General features: G+C 50.9%; 1 protein-coding gene across 2 annotated transcripts; it reads left to right on the plus strand.

Annotated features, from left to right (window-relative positions):
- Positions 1-1,737: 1,737 nt before the first annotated feature.
- On the plus strand, positions 1,738-17,621 carry TFAP2A (transcription factor AP-2 alpha). Of its 2 annotated transcripts, none has more exons than XM_054164091.1 (7): positions 1,738-1,889; positions 6,773-7,207; positions 10,287-10,338; positions 11,684-11,915; positions 12,958-13,076; positions 15,398-15,539; positions 16,964-17,621. In XM_054164091.1, the coding sequence occupies exons 1-7, from the start codon at positions 1,839-1,841 to the stop codon at positions 17,250-17,252; spliced, it is 1,320 nt and encodes a 439-aa protein (XP_054020066.1). In that variant the 5' UTR covers positions 1,738-1,838; the 3' UTR covers positions 17,253-17,621. The 2 variants fall into 2 exon arrangements, with proteins under 2 accessions (XP_054020066.1, XP_054020067.1); XM_054164092.1 differs by lacking the exon at positions 1,738-1,889 and adding an exon at positions 5,021-5,487.
- Positions 17,622-17,868: the final 247 nt, after the last annotated feature.

Consider the following 17,868-nt stretch of genomic DNA (forward strand, 5'->3'; position numbering starts at 1 on the left):
GGCTCTCAGGAGCCGCTTCCCTCTGCAGGTCTCCTGGGGAAAACAGTTCCCTCCTCCCCCCCAAGTACCCCATCCAGCCTGAGGCTGAGAGAGAGCAGAGACAATAGTCGGGCCTTTGCCACGAGGGAGTCCCGAGTGGCCGTGGCCGGGAGATTGTCCCGAGTGGGAAGTTCTCCCAAATGGTCCGCCGCAAAGGGGCCGTGGGCCCCTTCGTTAACCCTCCTCTTCTCTTCATTTCTCATCCTCCCCCCCTCGCCCCCCCCTGAGGCATTAACTAGGCTTAGTCTGCCAGCTCCATTTGAACCTCAATGGGAGTAAAACCAACAATTTACTCTCCTGCCACTTGCAGACAAAAGAGCTGGTGGAAAAGAGCGTCGGACGGGGTGTGGAAAAGGGAAAGACAAAAAAATCAATAATAATAATACGTTTTGGGTGTGTAAACGTGAAGGAGCAGGCCCAGGAGCCTGGATGCTTTGCCATCCTTCCAGGCCTAGGGATGTGTGTTCCAGGTCTCCCCCACCCTGAGGGCCCACCGTGGGGTGAAGGGGCTGTCTGCTCCTGGAAGCGGTAAATTTTCTTCCAGCGTGTGGAGGTGACCTCGGGAGAGTGTCTCAGGCTGACAGGGCAGGTTTTGAGGTTGGCATAGGGAAGTTTCAGGGAGAGGCAGGGCGGCCAGTTGCTGCCTCCCCGCCCCCTTCATTCATCCCTAGCTCGGGGATGCCCAGCCCCGGGGGATGCCCGGGACACCCGACCCACGGAGAAGACGGTGCCTCGGCGTTAGGGGCGGCGTGGGATCCGTGAGAGGGGAAAAATGAATCTTTTCGATGGATTGATCAAGGCTGGGCGCCCGGGGAAATAAAAGAGAAGGGTGGAAAATTAACCCTCCTCAGAAGGGCGGGCTGATCGCTCGCTTAGCGGCCCGTTAAGAAAACGAAGCGCTCCACCTAAGAAAGTACCCAAGTTTTATTACGGTCATTGGTTTTTGTCCCTTTGCTCAGGTGCTTGCAAAAGACACTTTTCCCCCCCTCCTCCTGCCGCATTCTCATTACCGCTCGCCCACTTCTCTATAGGAGATTATGTTTGGGGTTTGTTATTTTTTTTGGAAGAGCAGTAGTCAGCAGAGCAGAGAGGAACGAAATAGTTTGAGAAAGAAAGAAGCTTTTAAAATCTGCACTCAATAAAAGAAAAGAAAAAAGAGGGGGGAAAAAAAAAAAAAGAGAAAGGAAAATCAAATCCAATTCAGAAGGAAGGCAATAGAAGCCTCCACAGACAACAGCCTCAGAGAGCAAAACCTGATTTTGTGTCTCTCCTCACTTTGGTTTCCTCAAAAACTACGGGGAAGAAAGAAAAAATTTAAAACAATAAAAAATAAATCCCAAACCAGGATTGGGTAGCCGCAGCTGAAGGGACAGTGACTTCTCTGGCCATTTTCCTCCCCGCCAGCAGGCAGGGCCCGGAATCCCCACCTCAGCTCAATGAGGTTTCAATGCATTGGAGAAAATTTTTGTGTGTTGTTTTTTCTTGGCTGTTTTGTTTGGTTGCTTGCTTTTTTTGTTTCGGTTTGGTTTTGTTTTTTGGTTGTTTTTATCTTTGCTCGTGGGTCCCTTCTACCTGTGTCCATCGCTGCAGGTTGTTGTGCTGGCGAGCAATTGGGTTGTTGTTGATATGCTAATGAGGCGATTAGGCTGTGGGTAAAGAGCTGGAAAAGGGAAAAGTTTCCACCATTAGAGGGAGATCTCCGAGCGCGGACGGGAGCGCTCCAGAGCCTCCGCCAGCCCCGGCAACGCCACCGTAGGGAAAGGCAGGGAGAACCAAACCTTCTCTCCTCTCGCCAATCCATGAAAATGCTTTGGAAACTGACGGATAATATCAAATATGAGGAATGTGAGGTAAGCGCTTCCCCCACAACCGGGGTAAAATCCCGGCCCCGCAAGCTGCGAGCAGGAGCTTGCAGCATCCCTCCGTCTCTCAATTTCGTTTAGGAAAGAAAAAACAAAAGCAAAAAAAAATCCCCCAAAACAAACCAAAAATCCCAACAAAACTTCTGCTCCTTCGCCAGGCTTCCTTGTGGTCCTGCAGCTGGAGAGGGTCTGGGGTCTTTTCCCCAGGAACTTCGGGGCTTGTGGAAAGCCGGCTGGGTCGAAAGTGCATGAGGAAAGGCAAAGAGGATCCAGCAGCAGAGTGGTCTATAGGTAGATCCTCCGTAGATAAGGCTCTGTAGGATGCTACACTCATCCATATAGATAGATGGATGGACGAATGAATGAATGAATGAAAGGGCAAAGAGACAAAGGGAAGCGAATTTTCTTTACACACCAGGTACCCGAGGCATCCCAATAAATTGGCTCAGGATGGACGCTTAATTTCAGCCTTTTTGATGTACCTGCGGGTTGATTAACACCGAGCTGCCCAAATTTGTCGGGGGTCAGCTGCTGACCTGAAATCTCAGGGGTTGGGAGCAATGTTCCCTCCTAATTTTGGGGGGCATTCTCCCACGGCTTTGAGCCATAATATTTTAACAGCTTGGGGAAAAAAAAAAAAAAAAAAAGAAAGAAAAGAAAAAAAAAAGAAAGAAAGAAATGAAAATCCACCTAATTTGGTCTTGGAGCCGTTCAAGCAGAGATTGTATGCTCCCATCTACGGAGCTGTGTGTGCATCCGTGGGCTTAGAGTGTCTTTTAAGCTGAAAAAAAGGAAAAAAAGAAGGAAAAAAAAAAAAAGAGGGGAAAAAAAAAAAAAAAAAGAAGAGCGATGCCCAGGACTGGGTGCCGAGTTTCAGAGCAACAAATACCGTTCTCACCCGTTTCGCACAAGTTGCCCGTGCCAAGTGCGTTTCACTCGCGCAAATAAAGGACTCTACTTCGCAAATGAACGCAGTGATTTGGTCGCGACCCACGCGGGAAGGTCCCCGCTAGCCTCGCCGGAGCTTTACCGACCTGCATGTCTGGGGCGAAGGTGGGGGTGGGGTGGAGGGGCACGCTCCCACCCGACCTTGCCGCTACTTTGGGGTGATGCTGTGTCTTAGGAAAGGGACCGAAGACTCGCCAGACTCGCCGCCGACTAAGTAATTTAGTGGTTTAGTCCCGAAATGAGGAATTTGTGATAAAGCTGGCTCCGGGTGAGGGAGCTGAGTTCTTGGATCCTATCGCTGCTGGATGCTCGATTTCTAGGAAGGAGGTGTCAGGGTTGGTTTGTTTATTTATTTATTTTTTAATTATTATTTTTTTTTATTCGGAAAAAATAATAATATCTGTAATTCCACGGCTGGATTTCGGGAGGAAAGTGTGTCTCTTCCCCCTCTCCCTCCCCTTCCAGGATCCATATTCAAGTGCGCACATGTGCGAGCGTGCAGATTTCACCGCAAATGGCTTTTGTTGCCCGGCTCTGATGGGACTTTGTACCGGAGGGCCTCCCAAAGACGGAGGGAGCCGCGGCCGCTCCATCGGAGCACACCGGCTTACTGTTGTGCGTTCGTGTGCGGTTGGCTCGGCGGGTTGTTTTTTGTCTCGGGGGTGACTTGTCGAAAGGACGGAAAAGAGGGTGGCTGTGCCCTGACGGGGATAGGATCTGCATTTTAAAGAAAGGGGGGGGGGGGGAGGGGGGAAAGGCAAGCCGAAAACGATCCCGGGAATAGAAGCCCGGGAAGCCGCTCTCGGTGGCCACAGGGCCGGGAGCGGGCGGAGGCTGCGGCCGGGCAGCGGCGGAGGAGAAACGGAGCGATGCCTGTTTGAGGGAGTTGTTTGGGACTTGCACAGCCAGTCCGACGGGTTACGCCGGAGCCCCGGCTTGTCTGGGCCGGGAGAAGCCTCTTTTCCAGGCTCCCTCTTCCCCCCCCACCTCCTCCGCGTCCCTCCCGCCCTCTTTCCCTCCCCGCCTCGCTGCCTTTTCCCCTCGTTTTGTTTTTTTTACCCCGCATCCTCCAAGACGGGGGCCACGGGGAGCTCAGTGGATGCTCCTTGGGTTCTCTAGCCACCCCTCCCCCCTACACCCCTCTACAACCCGGGCTCCTTGGTGCTGGAACCGGAGGAGGAGGAAGAAGAGGAGGAGGAGGGCTGACACCCAGAAGGGGAGACACCCAAAAAAAAAAAAAAATCCACACAACTTTCCCAGACGATTTCCGGGACGCGGGGTACGGAGGAGAGCCGGCTCGGCGGCGCGGGGAGCCCCTCGGCGGGGCGCCGTCGAGGCATGGACGGAGCGGCGGCGGGCGGCCCGGCGGAGCCCACCCCGCGGAAAGGCGGCAGCGGGGCCGAGGGTGGCAAGAGCCAAGCGGGGAGCCAGCAGCCGCTCTTCACCCTGGGCTTTGAGGCCGGCTACGAGCAGCAGCCGCAGCCCGAGGTGCGCCCGAGAAGGACCGCGGGGCTGGGGGCCAGGGGGGAGAGGCAAAGGGAGGGGAAGGGAAGTGAAGGGGAGAAAGGGAGGGCGGGAGGCTGGGGGGAGGGATCCCGCGCCCCCCTCCCTTCTCTCTTTCATGCCCGTCTCTCCCACCCCCCCCACCCCCCCTCCACCGCCCCCACCTCCATCCTCGTGGCTCCCACCCTCTCCCTCTCTCCGGATCTCTTTCTCTTTCACTTTTGCATGCCCTGCAACCTTTTAAAATGTTGCCCCTTTCCTGTGATTCGTCAGACGCAGCAGCATGTCCCCCCTCTCTCTCTCTCCCGCTCCTTCTCTCTCCCTTTTTGTCTCCCTCTCCCTCTCACCCATCTCTGATTAGATACACTGATTCTTCATTCAATGGACGTCATTTAGAACAGGCTCTGCCTTGAGTTGCCTTCTCGCTTCACGCTCGATTTCCAGCCATTCTTCCCTTATTAAGTGTTCGTGTAATATTAATAGTCATGAATATCTGCTATTAGGAGTCTCCAGGAAGGCAGCAGATCTGTTATTAGGAGCTCAAGTGAAGCAGCAGCTAAGTCAAAGGAGAAAAAAAAAAAAGAGAGACAGAGGGGGGGAAAAAAAAGGATTAAGAAACAAACACACACACGCTAAAAATCAAACACACCCCCCCCAAAAAAAAGGGCGAAAACCAACAAGAACAAAAAAGCGCAAAACCAACTAAACAAACAAAAAAGGCAACAACAACAACAACAAAAAAGCAAAACAAAAAGCAACGAAGTTTGCCTCATCCTCACACCACGCCAGGATAGAGAGCTCGCCTTGGCAACACTCGATGAAGGGCAGCAGAGACCGGTGCAAGTTCTGATGGATTATCGTGGCTCGCCCGCGGTGCAGGAGCAGCCCCGGCGCCCCGGTCCCTCCGCCCGCTCCTAGCGCCGGGCTCCGGCCGCGCTCCCTCCGCGCTCCCCTCCGCACCCGCGGGGCTCCGCCGGGGGCTGAGCTCTCCGCCGGTCCCCTTTCCTCTGCCTTTTTTTTTGGTGTGTTGTTTTTTTTTTCCTTCTTTTTTTTATTATTTTTCTTCCATTTTTTCCTGCCTTGACTTGTAACCCCCGACTCTTCGCAGATGTTAGTACACAGTTTTTCGGCTATGGTGAGTTGCTTCCCGTTTCTCTCGGAGGGGGTCTGTTGTGCGCTGGGTGTTGCTATTGTTGTCGGCGGTGGCGGTCGGGGTTTTGCACCCAGCTTTCCGGAGAGGGCTTTATTTTCCCTTCATTTCTATAAATTCAGCGGTTTACCTTATTTCTCTCTTCCCTTTTTTTTTTGTTTTGTTTTAACTATTCGTTCCTTCTATCCTCCCCCCCTTTCCTTTTTTCCTTTCTTTTTATTCTTTTTTCTTTTTTTTGGTTGTTGGTCTGCTTCTAGTGAACAGCAAAAGGCTTTGCTTGGCCCCCACCGCTTTCATTTCTACCACCTGCAAACAGGATATTTTTTCAGCTTTCTCTTTTCCCTTTTTTTTCGGGATCGTGGCTCTTTCCCTTAAATCCTCCTCCGTGGAGGCCACGTCTTTTTTTCCCCGGACATACCTGTGGGTTCTTCTGCCCGATTGCGGGAACGGGCACAGCCGTACTGAAAAGCCCGTCGGTGCGGCGCGGCTCTCCCTGCCAGTCCGGCGCATTCCTCCGCTTCCCCGGCGCCTTGGCCCTCGCCACCCCCTATCCCACCTCTCCCCACCTCCCGCTCCGAAATCGCCCGTTGTGGCGAATGGGGAGCTACGGGGCTGCTTTCCCTTAGGAGGGGGACCGTGGTCGTGCCTTTACCCCGAAATATTCGTAAAACTCGCGGGGGGGACAAGCTGTTTGTTTAGAGCCTATTTCGGCGTTTTCTGGTAACAAAATGGCAGTGGGCTTGGTTTTTCTAGGGTTTTCTTTGGATGCGTAATCCCAGCGCTAGTATTCGTCTCGGTTCTGTCCAGAACTAGTGAAGGGTGATTTTGGGTCGTGGTAGAGTTATTATTTTAATAATGCCCGTTTACCGATTATTCTTTTATTTGCGGGAAATACCTTGCTCGGAAATACCGAGGCGCGATCGGTGGGGAATCCACGCTGCTTCGCCGCAATGTTTTCTTAGTTATTATAAGCAGTCCTGTTACAATTATTGCTATTATCGCTGTTAACATTATCGCCATTATTATTATTCATTTAAAAAAGAAAGCCTGCTTCTTAATAGTGTGTGAAGGGAAAGCAGAGGAAGAGAAAACCCCAGATCCACTCTTCTCCGCCTCGGAGCGGACGAATTGCCTGTCTTTGCCCGATAGATGAAATTCTCCAGCCGATTTTGAGGACAAACAGTTTGATTTTTATCTTTGTTTTTCTTTTCTCCCCCCTCCCTTCTTCCCTCCCCCTTCAACCCCCCCACCCACCACACACACACCTCAGGAGCGCCACGACAGTACCAGCAACGGGACAGCCCGGCTACCCCAGCTGGGGACCGTGGGTCAGTCTCCCTACACTAGTGCCCCGCCGCTCTCGCACACCCCCAACGCCGACTTCCAGCCCCCCTATTTCCCCCCTCCTTACCAGCCCATCTACCCTCAGTCTCAGGACCCCTACTCCCACGTCAACGACCCGTACAGCCTCAACCCCCTTCATGCCCAGCCACAACCCCAGCATCCAGGATGGCCAGGACAGAGGCAAAGCCAGGAGACTGGGCTACTTCACACGCACCGGGGGTTGCCCCATCAACTTTCGGGGCTCGACCCACGGAGGGACTACAGGCGACACGACGACCTACTGCATGCCCCGCACGGACTGGGCTCCGGGCTGGCCGATCTACCCCTCCACTCCATCCCCCACGCCATCGAGGATGTGCCGGTAAGCCAACGGGGGACCCCGGGGCACGTTAGTCCCTCTTCCCCCATCCTCCTTCCCGCGGAAAAGGAGGAGGACCCCCCTCCCCCCTCCCCCTCCCTTTATCCCCCCCCCCCCCCCAAAAAAAAAAATAGAGGAGGGAAGACGAGCAACACTCCCCCTCAAGGGAAAGACGAAGCCCCCACCTAGAACAATAGGTTCTCGCAGCTTGTCCCTGTGCGATGCCGCCCTGATAACACGCCCGCTAAAATCTAAATAAATCAAATTACTGTCATCGTTTAACAATATCTTTCCTTCTCAATGACAATAAGCTGTTACGATCGGAAGAATGTATAATATCACCACAGGGCCGTGCTTTTGGGGATTTCTGGCTGCCTTGGGAAAAACACGAGTCTGAAATGCGAGATCTCATTAAATGTCCTCCCAGGCAAACGTAAAACGGGGGAAGGAAGAAGGGGAGAGGGACCGGGGGGGGGGGGGGGGGGGGGGGGGAAGGGAGTGGGGGTAGAGAAAAGTGGGTGAAAGTGGCCTGAGAAGGGAAAAAAAAAATCGTTTTCCCGTGATTACAGAATTGGGATAACGACATCTGAAGTTGCAGGCGGTTGCGGGCATATCCTCTTCTCTGAAGGAATTAATGGACAAATCAGGGATGAGGCATCTAAAAGACTGCTGCCTCCTTTTAGCGGCGGTGCAAAGGGATGACCTCATAAATCATTAGCTATAGGTTATCAAATTCCAGCCAGGGCTGCTACACCCTAGATTAAATTAAAGGTTGGGAGCCAATTGGAGGATGCGTTATTTGGGGGGGTGGGGGGTGGGGGGGACGGGACGACGGGACCTAATTCTGTTATCGATAAATACAGCTTAAAGAAACGATTTCTAATTAAGCATGACATGAGCGCAGGGGCTAGTTACAAAGCAAACTGGGGCTATTGTTCGGTTAGAAAAGTGGCTTTATGCAGTGTGATGGGTCACAATGAAGGTTCATCTTTCTGTGTTTTCTCCCAAAAAATGGAATTAGAACATGGTGATAAATTTATTAAGCCCCCCCTTCCCCCCCCCACCCCCCAGCCACCCAAGAGCTCTGGTAGAGGGATTGAAGCCACTCGACTTGCAGGAGAGGAGGAGGAGGGAGCTGTGGTATCTGGATGTGATTTTGTCTGAAATGCCATCCCAAATTACAGGATCAAATATTACAACAATATATTCGCTGACAGTTTAATGAGTACAGTTTCGTGTTGCAGAGGGAGAATGCTTGGGTGAAGGTACCTATTTTTTGGGGGGGTCGCTTTGCAATCTCTTGCAAATTACACTCAGGGAAAACGGTGAATTTATTGCAGCCCTCATCTGGCTAAATTTCCAGCAGAAAATGGGGGGTTATGATTAGCAGTTTTCACAGTGAGCGCACACGCTTCCCAAAGTGGAGGCTTTAGCTAAGCAATTGGGATCCATTAAAAAGCAGGTCGATCCTTTTAAACTTGATCTAAAAGAACATGGAGGCGACAGTGGGAATAAACTAATTTGTTGACCGCAAGCCCCTGATTGCTGCGGGAGGAACAGGACTCTGAAAGGTTCGTGCTCCGTGGCCGTGGGGTGATTCGGGTGGGAGATCTGCTGAGCCTCTGCAGATCTATGAATTAAAAGCGTTGCTACACTTGGTGAAAACCAAATGCCATCTGGTTTAAATCCTTAAACCAGCCCGATTTGTTTTCCCTCTGTAAAACTGAATCAGCAGTCTGCGAGAAGGAAAAAAAGCACAGAAATGAGAGGATGCATCCTTTCAGGAGCATTTTATCTAGTTATGCCCCCTCTCAAAAAAAAAAGAAAAAAAGAAGTTATTTACAAGAATTTAGGTCAAGAAAGGGCAGTTTTGTAATTTTCCTGTTGCTGCAGCACTTAACCTTTAATACGACCGACGGCTAAATATTTAAGAAAATCAAGTAGATGGTGAAAATTATTTAATCATAAATATCTCTGCGGGATTTTTAAGTGTAACAGTCCTCCCTGTATGGAATATGTGTAGAAATAACACAAATAAAAGTATTACGCCACACTACATTTACTTTATGGGTTTAGGGTGCATGCATAAAGGGATCATATTTCCCCATATAGTTAAAACACAAGAACTGCAGCAGTAGTAATTTCTGAACATTTCTCAATTTAATTATACTTAAATCCAGAAGCACTTTAGGCAAGTTACAAATGAGAGCGTGGAGTATAATAAAACCTGTAATAAAGCAACTTAGTACCATCCACCCGGAATCATTGAGATCAGGCACAATTAACAGGAGCATAAATCCAAGACAGAATGGAAAATGTTAGGAATCGGTATTATTGTTGGACAAAGACTAGAGGAGGAAGTAATAGTTTTTTAACTGGTAATGCCTGGGTTTGGGAACCATTGCGAAATCTTCTATCTCAACAGTGCTGGTGTTAATTTGTAAACACAGCTAGACATTATATTGCCTGTCAGTTGTTTTGTCCGTGTGTCCCCCCCCTCTTTTTTGGGGGGGGGGGGGGGGGGGGGGGTAGGGAATATGTGTGTGTGTGTGTGTGTTAGAAAACCAAATTTTCATTTGACTTTCTAATCACGTCGGGCCTCTGCCGCGCCAACCCCAGCTGTAGCTGCGGCCGCGGAACCTGCGAGGGGACAATAGTGGGGGAGCCCGGGGGTACATTGGGCCATCATACCCCCACCCCCGCCTCGGCATCACACTGGTCCCAGCCCTTTTGTGATGGTCCTCCCGCAGGCAGGGGAACGGCAGGGCCAGGGCTGCTTTCCGGGAAGGGAGGAGGGAACAAGCCCCGGGGGTTTTGGGGGTAATTTGTTATTTTTTCGATATTTTTTTTCCCGATTTCTTAGGGAGCATGGGAAGAACAAGGAGGGGTATGGCATTTCTCTTGATGGACTAAATCCCCCCAAATCCCATTTACCCTCTGCATCCACCACAGGATCAGTTGTTTCCCTCCCTGCAGTGCTCCTGGGGAGTAGGGGACACACACAACTTCTCCCACACTCCATCCCTCCCTGCCTTTTGTTGTGGTCGTACGTTTACATCCTTGCCTGTTCCTTTTGTTGCAGCACGTAGAAGACCCCGGTATTAACATCCCAGATCAAACTGTAATTAAGAAAGGTAAGCCCTTTCCTTGCGCATACCAAACATGTCGTCACAGGCTGGGGACTGCTCGCAGGGAGGACTTACCCGGCCTCCCCTCACCCCTCCAACTCCCCCCTCCACCCCCAGCCCCAGGCTCCTTCCTCTGGCACGTACTGTTGGCCAAAACGTTTGGGGGCAGAGAAAGAAACCAGGGCTCCGTGGGTTGAAATCGACCCTCTGAACTGGCCACGTTTTGCTATTTTAATTCTTGTTGTTAAGGAGAGGGAAAATGTCAGCAGATGAGGGAGAAAATCCAAGGTGGAATTTTAGTGGTTTAGCCCATGATTGGGTTTCAGGGTTTGCCCCATGCGTGTGGCTGAGTGGTGTTTAATTGTTGGCAATCAGAAAGAGACAGCTTCATTCCCCCATTCTTTGGGTTTTCTGATTTAAATCTCGGTGGTGCTGAGTTGGGTCCTTGGAGAAGAAGGGCCAGATTCTGGAAACTGGTGCCTGTGGGTCAGGGAGGTTTGGTTTTCGCTGGCTTGGAATTGCCTGGAAGCTGCTCCTCAAACTGTGCAAAAATATTTCCGGGCATGCTTGCACTCAGTTTTCTTTCTTTGGATGGACGAAAGATTGGGAATGGTGGTACAGGGTGGTTTGCAAAGGAGGTTCTCAGTGGAATGTGCTCAGTTTTTTACATTTGGATTGTGTTGGAGTAGATGTGGCAGGGCTGAACATTGTCACTCGCTCCTGCCTGCTCCAAGGGGGTGCCACGGCTCTGCAGCCGCCTGGAATTTGGGTACCCTGGAGCAAGGTGCTGAGCCGAGCCGGTCTCCTCCCTCATCCTTAATCGCTGTACAGTCAGTGAACTCAAACTTTCATTCCTCCCCCCTCACCCCGTCCGTAAAGCCTTTGTCACGTCAAATTAGATGTGCAAGGGATAAATCTTAAGAGATGCTCTTTCCAAGCCGACATGATAATTGGCTCTTTTATTAGTAATCTCAAGAGTTCGTTTAACTCTTGTTGTATCTATTAGCCTTCCCAGAGCTATTAATGTCACAAGTGATCTATCCAAAACGGGAGAGAGCCCCCTGCTCCCTCGGACCAGCGGTAGAGTGCAGGAGAAGGGGATGGCAAACGGCTCCTTTCCCGGTGGAACAGGACGTTATTTTGGGCAGCGGCGTGGCTGGGGGCTGCCGGGTTGTTCTTGTTTGAATCTCCTTGCTGCGGGATTAGTGTTGCCCGGCTCTCTCCTCCGGCCCGCAGGCGATGTGGGGCCGGCCGCAACGAAGCGGTTCGGGTACTCGGTGGCGGCAGCCTCTCCTTCCCCGGTTTCCCGCCCGTTCCTCACCCTTACCACCCTGCTCCTCCCTCCCTGCAGGCCCCGTGTCCCTCTCCAAGTCTAACAACAACGCCGTCTCCTCCATCCCCATCAACAAGGACACGCTCTTCGGCGGGGTAGTGAACCCCAACGAGGTCTTCTGCTCGGTGCCGGGCCGCCTCTCGCTGCTCAGCTCCACCTCCAAGTACAAGGTCACGGTGGCGGAAGTGCAGAGACGCCTCTCGCCTCCCGAGTGCCTCAACGCCTCCCTGCTGGGCGGAGTGCTACGGAGGTGAGGAGGCGGGGGGGAGCAGCAACGAACGCAGGAGGCGGGGTGGCGGTGAATAACGCCCGTTAACGCCGGGCCGGGCCGGGCGGGAGGGAGGAAGGGAGGAGGAGGGAGTGGGTTCGCACGGTGCCCGCCGCTAGGGGGCGGGGCAGCGCCGTGAGGCGGCGGGAATGGGGGGGGGCCTGTAACCACGGCAACGCGCGGCCTTGTGTCGCCGTCCCCGAGCCCCGTTTCGGGGGGCCTGGGCCATGTGTCGTCTCCACCCGAGGCCACGCTGTCATATCACGGCTATGACACCGCCCGTCCAAACACGTACACAAGCCCCAGGAGTGGGGAGGTTACTGGTGGATGCTCCACTGTGGGCATCCACCCTGCCGCCCCACCGCCCTGGGCCTGCAGCTTCACCTAGGCAATTATGCAGGGCCCGGGCAGGGAATAGCATCCGCGATTAATTAAGGCAGTTCCCAGCTCCATGGCCTGGCTTCGTCCGGCTCTGCTGAAAACCCGTGTAGGGATAGATAGGTGTGAGGGCAGCAAAGCTCCATGGTGGGCGGCAATGGAGGCTGCCTGCCTTACAGATCGGCCCACTTCTGTCATGCTGCCCATGGGCTGTGGGGTGAAGCTCCCCCTATGCTCTCTCCTGCCGTGGTCGTGGTGCTGTGGGAGCTCAGGTGGCTGCCTCGGGGGATCTAACTCTGGCCATGATGTGCCCAGAATTCCTCACCAGCTTGGGGGCTGATCCAGACCTTAGTGTGGGCCCTTGTGCCCAGACCTCCCCACCAGTCTGGGGGCTGATTTGCCACACACCTCACCCCCCCCCCCCCCCCCCCCCCCCCCCCCATTCCCTAGACATGGAGCCCACGTCCAAAGCCCTCTTCCTGTCTCTGAGGCTCAGCTCTCAGACACACTCACTCTTCAGCCCTGTAAAACCCCCGCTCCTCCAAAAATCCCTATGCTCCCGTCCACGGGCAGGCAGTGTGACTCATGGGAGGGAAGGATGACCCCCTGCCAGCCCCACTTCTCAATGCCTTTCTGTGTGGAGCAGGGCGAAGTCTAAAAACGGAGGGAGATCGCTGAGGGAGAAACTGGACAAAATAGGATTAAACCTGCCAGCTGGGAGGCGTAAAGCTGCTAACGTTACCTTGCTCACGTCGCTCGTGGAGGGTAAGTGACTGCAAAAGTCGTGAGGGCTTGGTTGCAAAATGTGCCTGTTGCCTTTGCCTAATGGGAGATGACTTGATGTTGAGTTGGGATTTTTTTTTCCCCTCAAATCAGTGCTGCTTGTTGGAAATTGGACAGGCGAGTTGTTTTCTGTGCCTCAGAAAGAAAATGTTCATTGTGTGCCTTTGCTTCTCGTTTTAGCCTGACATGGGCTTGCATGAGTCCTGCATACTCAACATTGCATTCTACCATTTATTTGTTTTTAAGTCTCCAAGCTAGATGTTTTCAGGGCTCCATCTTACTTCCTCATGCAAGTGAGGAATTCCTCCCAAGAGTACATGGGAGCAGCATGGGAAGGATCCCTGCAAACGGAGGCTGTGGGCTTAGCTCTGTGAGAGAGCCCTGACTATTGAGTTGGAAGTCATGGGGAGAAGAGCCTCTAATACTTGGCTGCTGTCCTTCTGCCACAGGTGGACAGCCAGGCAATTTTATATGTCAGAAACTGCAGTTACTTTAAGTCTGCTCCACCTCCCAGGCCACAGCCACAGTAAATCATTTAAGTTTTCTGACATCTGCATTTGAGAAATGCGTGACCATTACTTCCTGAATTAATTTGGGAATCTTTGACCTCAGCCATGAATTAATGGTGTCCTGAAAGCCTCAAGGTTTCACCACCACCACCTCCTGCTCCCTTTTGGTTCTCATTTTCAGAACACGTTTCCTTGGCTATATCGTTCTCTTCTACTTTGCTTTGGCCAGAAAATGCAACTTACTTTCAATGCCTTGGGAGATGCCCCGTGCTGTCAGAGGCAAGAGGTGGGAAGCTCAAGAGTTTGCTCAAGAGTCTTGTTTAGTTTTGAAGCAATGGTTGTGTCACACTGACCAGCACAAAGTAAAACCCTCACTTTGGGGGTTTGGCTGCATTTTAGAGTGGTTCAGTTTTCAAAGTGCAAGTAAGTGCAGCTCAAGCTGTGCAAGTTTCACTTAAGTTTGGTTGTGTAGGAGGGAGTTTGTTGGTTTGGTTTGTTGTCGCTTCTCATTTTGAAAGAAATGCTTCGTATTCAAAGAGGTGGGGAGAGAAATGCTTCAGTGGCAGTCTTCATGGTTTTAAACATCAGGATGAGTGGATGCACTGTATCTGTACCGCGCGAAAATGATGGTGTCTCTGAGTTTGGAAGGGCTTTGCAATCGCCTTGACGTGCCATGGTGAAACAAATCATGAGAGGAAAACTTGTAGGGAGTCTAGATTTGGTAGATGCATAACATTGTGATGTTAATGAATGTGGAGAAGGTTTTATGGTAATCTGTTTTTCTGTTTGGCTTTCACATACGATGGCTTTAAAAGAATGATTTTAGCTCTTTATTTTGGTTTTTTTGGGGTAAGAAAAACACAAAACCGTAGGCCCTATCTGCAGATAACTTGGTAGTGGGGGCTGATTTTTGGGGAGATGATGGTATAAACATTGCTGGTGCTCCTAGACCTGTAGCGATGAGGCAGTTTCTAGAGTACTGTTATTGTTTATGATCCGCTCCATTTTATGGAAACAAGCTCACTGGACTGAGGCTTTGAAGCTCTAATTGGCGCATGCGTTCTTCCGGAGCTAGAGCTAATGGCAGGAAGCCCTGCAGTAAAAACCAACTGGTTCAGGAAATTAAAACCAAAGATTTGAAAATCAACAAAACAGACAGACTTGCTGGAATCACCCTAAAATTCTCATGGCTAATCGTTGGGGGGGGGTGTGTGTGTGTGTGAAGGTGTAATTATGCACGATCAAGTTAAATTTTAAACACTTAGCTGTTTAATGTGTTTTATTTAGGAGAGCTCTAGGAGTAATTATGAGCAATATTAATCATTGATGCTGTGCAAAAGAATATAGAGACGTGGCTGAGGCAAGCAAACTCAGAAAATAAGCTGTGAATGAAATGAATTATAGGTAAATGGCTGGATGTAGGTATGGGTATGTAAATCTCGGCACGCATTCCGGGTGGATGGAGCCTGCCTGTCTCAAAGTGTCTGTTGGTCAATCTAAACCTGACGAAAATTCTTATGCGAGGCTTCACTGGTAACAATTGTCATGAAAATACACATTTGCATTGCCCTCACTGAAGCAAAGAGAACTCCTGCAAGATAAGGTGTGATTAGCATTTCTTACCTTTCTCAAAGGAGAAAAGAGAAAAGGCAAAAAAAAGGCCCAGCCTTGGAGAAGAAAAGCCCAAGCAGAATGGAGTGTTTTGGGTTTTTTTTTTGTCCTGATGGCTTTTGGCCTCTGTGTCCTGTGTACTGATGAGCTGTGTGTGTTTCCCTCCCATCCCCACCCGTGCAGGAGAAGCAGTACATCTCGCTAGAGATTTTGGGTACGTTTGTGAGACAGAGTTTCCTGCCAAAGCAGTAGCTGAATTTCTCAACCGACAACATTCCGATCCAAACGAGCAAGTCACAAGAAAAAACATGCTTCTAGCTACAAAGTAAGACATTTACCTTTCTGGCGTGTTGCTCAGAAGTGAGGGGAGGGCGACAAACCTGCTTTTGGGGATCTAATTTGGGAGCATTTGCTGCATAGCCATGGTTTTGTGAATTGTGAGGGGGCTGTATTTGCCCTGGTGCTACAGGAGAACTCTGCAACCCAGATTGGTTTCCATCGTTTGGTTGGTGCAGATTACCTTGAAAGCAAGTCGTGAAAATTGTGGGTGGGTAATTCTTCAGAGCCAAACATTTTTTGGGCCTTTTTGCTTCACCTAGCAGCTTGGGTAAAAGGCTCTCCATTGACAGTAGAGAAAACTGGTGCATTAAATCGATTTTGGTTCGTTAAGGTTGTCAATGGTTTCTCCTGCTTCTTACTCAGTGAATCCATGGATATTAAAAATATGTTTTAAATGACAATCTGTAGGCAGTTAAAATGCTGGCGGAGTTTGTCATTGGTGGGGCTGCCTCGACTTCCAGGTGGTGTGTGAGGAGAGAATGATTGTTTTGCTCTGTTTGCTGGAAATTAGAAGTGTTGTTTAGTAGCCCTTAATTACCAACCGAGGTGTCACCAAAGGGCACAGTGCCAGAGGGCGCAGGCAGAAGATAGGAGCTGTGTTATGGCTGGAAGACATTAACAGGGGGGTTTAGAACACAAAACTGTTTCAACACGCCTCTAAGCTCTCTTGCTATAAGGGTGTGTGATTTCTCCAACTGTTTGTGCAGTGAGTGGATGATATAACCTAACTTCTGCACTGTGCCCTCATATCCTCTTTTCCCACCTGCCTGGAAGGAAATTTCCAGACCCCAGTTAGCGTCAGCCTTCCCCTCTGTGGGAAGGTCCCTTTGGACTTGGAGGTATAGATGTACACATAGAAATGTTTCAGAATACCCTAATTTAAAGCCTCAATTCCCCCCTTGGCCCTCACTCTTCTTCACACACAGGCATGTTTTAGCCTTGCAAAGGAAGAGGCCCATGCCTCTCTCCAGTTCCAAGACATGGATAAATACCTCCCTTTGGATATCACCCCCCCATCTAGTCCTTTCCACCCTGCTGAGGAGCTTTAAACTGCATGTCTGCTCCAAAACCCAGCTGGGCACAGATGTGTTTTTTGGGGGGGCTGCAGGAGGTGTATCTGTGTGCCTGTTACTTGCCTGTGTGTGTTGGCCAGTGTGTAATGTGTCTGCATGCAGGGCAAAGGGGAAGAGGTTTTTGTGTGCCAGGGAAGTGTGAGAATTTGGGGGAAGGATGTGATAGGGAGGAGAGGTGAGCGAGTGCGTGTGCACTCGGGGGCAGTAGCCCCCTTGATCCAGGGGCTTGTGTCATCTAGCAGGGAGCATGCACAGGCTTTGCTGCCTCCAGTGATAGTTCATTTCTCTTTTTCCCCTGCCTCCCTCCCTCTGTCTCTCTGCTCCATTTGTGCCACAGACAGATCTGTAAAGAGTTCACCGACCTGCTGGCTCAGGACCGATCTCCCCTGGGTAACTCACGGCCCAACCCCATTTTGGAGCCGGGCATCCAGAGCTGCCTGACCCACTTCAACCTCATCTCGCACGGTTTCGGGAGCCCGGCGGTGTGTGCTGCCGTCACCGCCCTGCAGAACTATCTCACCGAGGCGCTCAAGGCCATGGACAAAATGTACCTCAGCAACAATCCCAACAGCCACACAGACAACAGCACCAAAAGCGGCGACAAAGAGGAGAAGCACCGAAAGTGAGGATTTCTACCCCCTTCCTCCTCTCCCTTCCCCCTCATAGCCCATCGATCCATTCATCTCCCTCCTCCCTCACCCCTGCACCCAGCACCCGCAGGCTACAGCAACAGAATGAGCGTCCTTCTGCCAATCGTGTTCACTGACTCTGCGGGACTGCTCTGCCCTCTCCCCGCACCCCATCCCAGCATCCACATTTCCATTTGCTCCCTCTTAACTTGCCCCACAACGTTCCTCCTCTCCCTGTTGCTGCCACCATCGTTTTTGCCCCAGTTTGGAGCCTAAAAAGAACAGAACAGGCGGACGGAGCCAGCAAAGGAGAAAAACAATGTTCTGTCTTGAGTTTGTGAACTTCTTTTTTTAGATAAAACAAAAGGAGGGGAAAACAAAACAAAACAAAACCAACAAAAAAAAACAAAACAAAAAAAGGACTTTTTTTTTTCTAAAAATATATTAAAAATACTAAAAAAAACCAAACTACTCCAACGAACCAAACACCACACCAAAAAGAAATAAATAACACTTAAAAAAACCAACACAATTCTATGAGCTTCACCGGACTGAATCACCACCTTCCCTTACACAGACTTCAGTTAAGATTGTAGCCATATTAAAAGACCAG

This window comes from Dryobates pubescens, chromosome 9 (genome assembly GCF_014839835.1).
Source record: "Dryobates pubescens isolate bDryPub1 chromosome 9, bDryPub1.pri, whole genome shotgun sequence".
NCBI lineage: Eukaryota > Metazoa > Chordata > Aves > Piciformes > Picidae > Dryobates > Dryobates pubescens.

Bases quoted from the DNA above. Each gene is read 5' to 3' on its own strand.
- TFAP2A (XM_054164091.1), top strand. From the start codon at position 1,839: ATGAAAATGCTTTGGAAACTGACGGATAATATCAAATATGAGGAATGT. The intron at 7,208-10,286 runs GTAAGCCAACGG...CTTTTGTTGCAG, and splicing joins ACGCCATCGAGGATGTGCCG to CACGTAGAAGACCCCGGTAT. The intron at 10,339-11,683 runs GTAAGCCCTTTC...CCCTCCCTGCAG, and splicing joins TCAAACTGTAATTAAGAAAG to GCCCCGTGTCCCTCTCCAAG.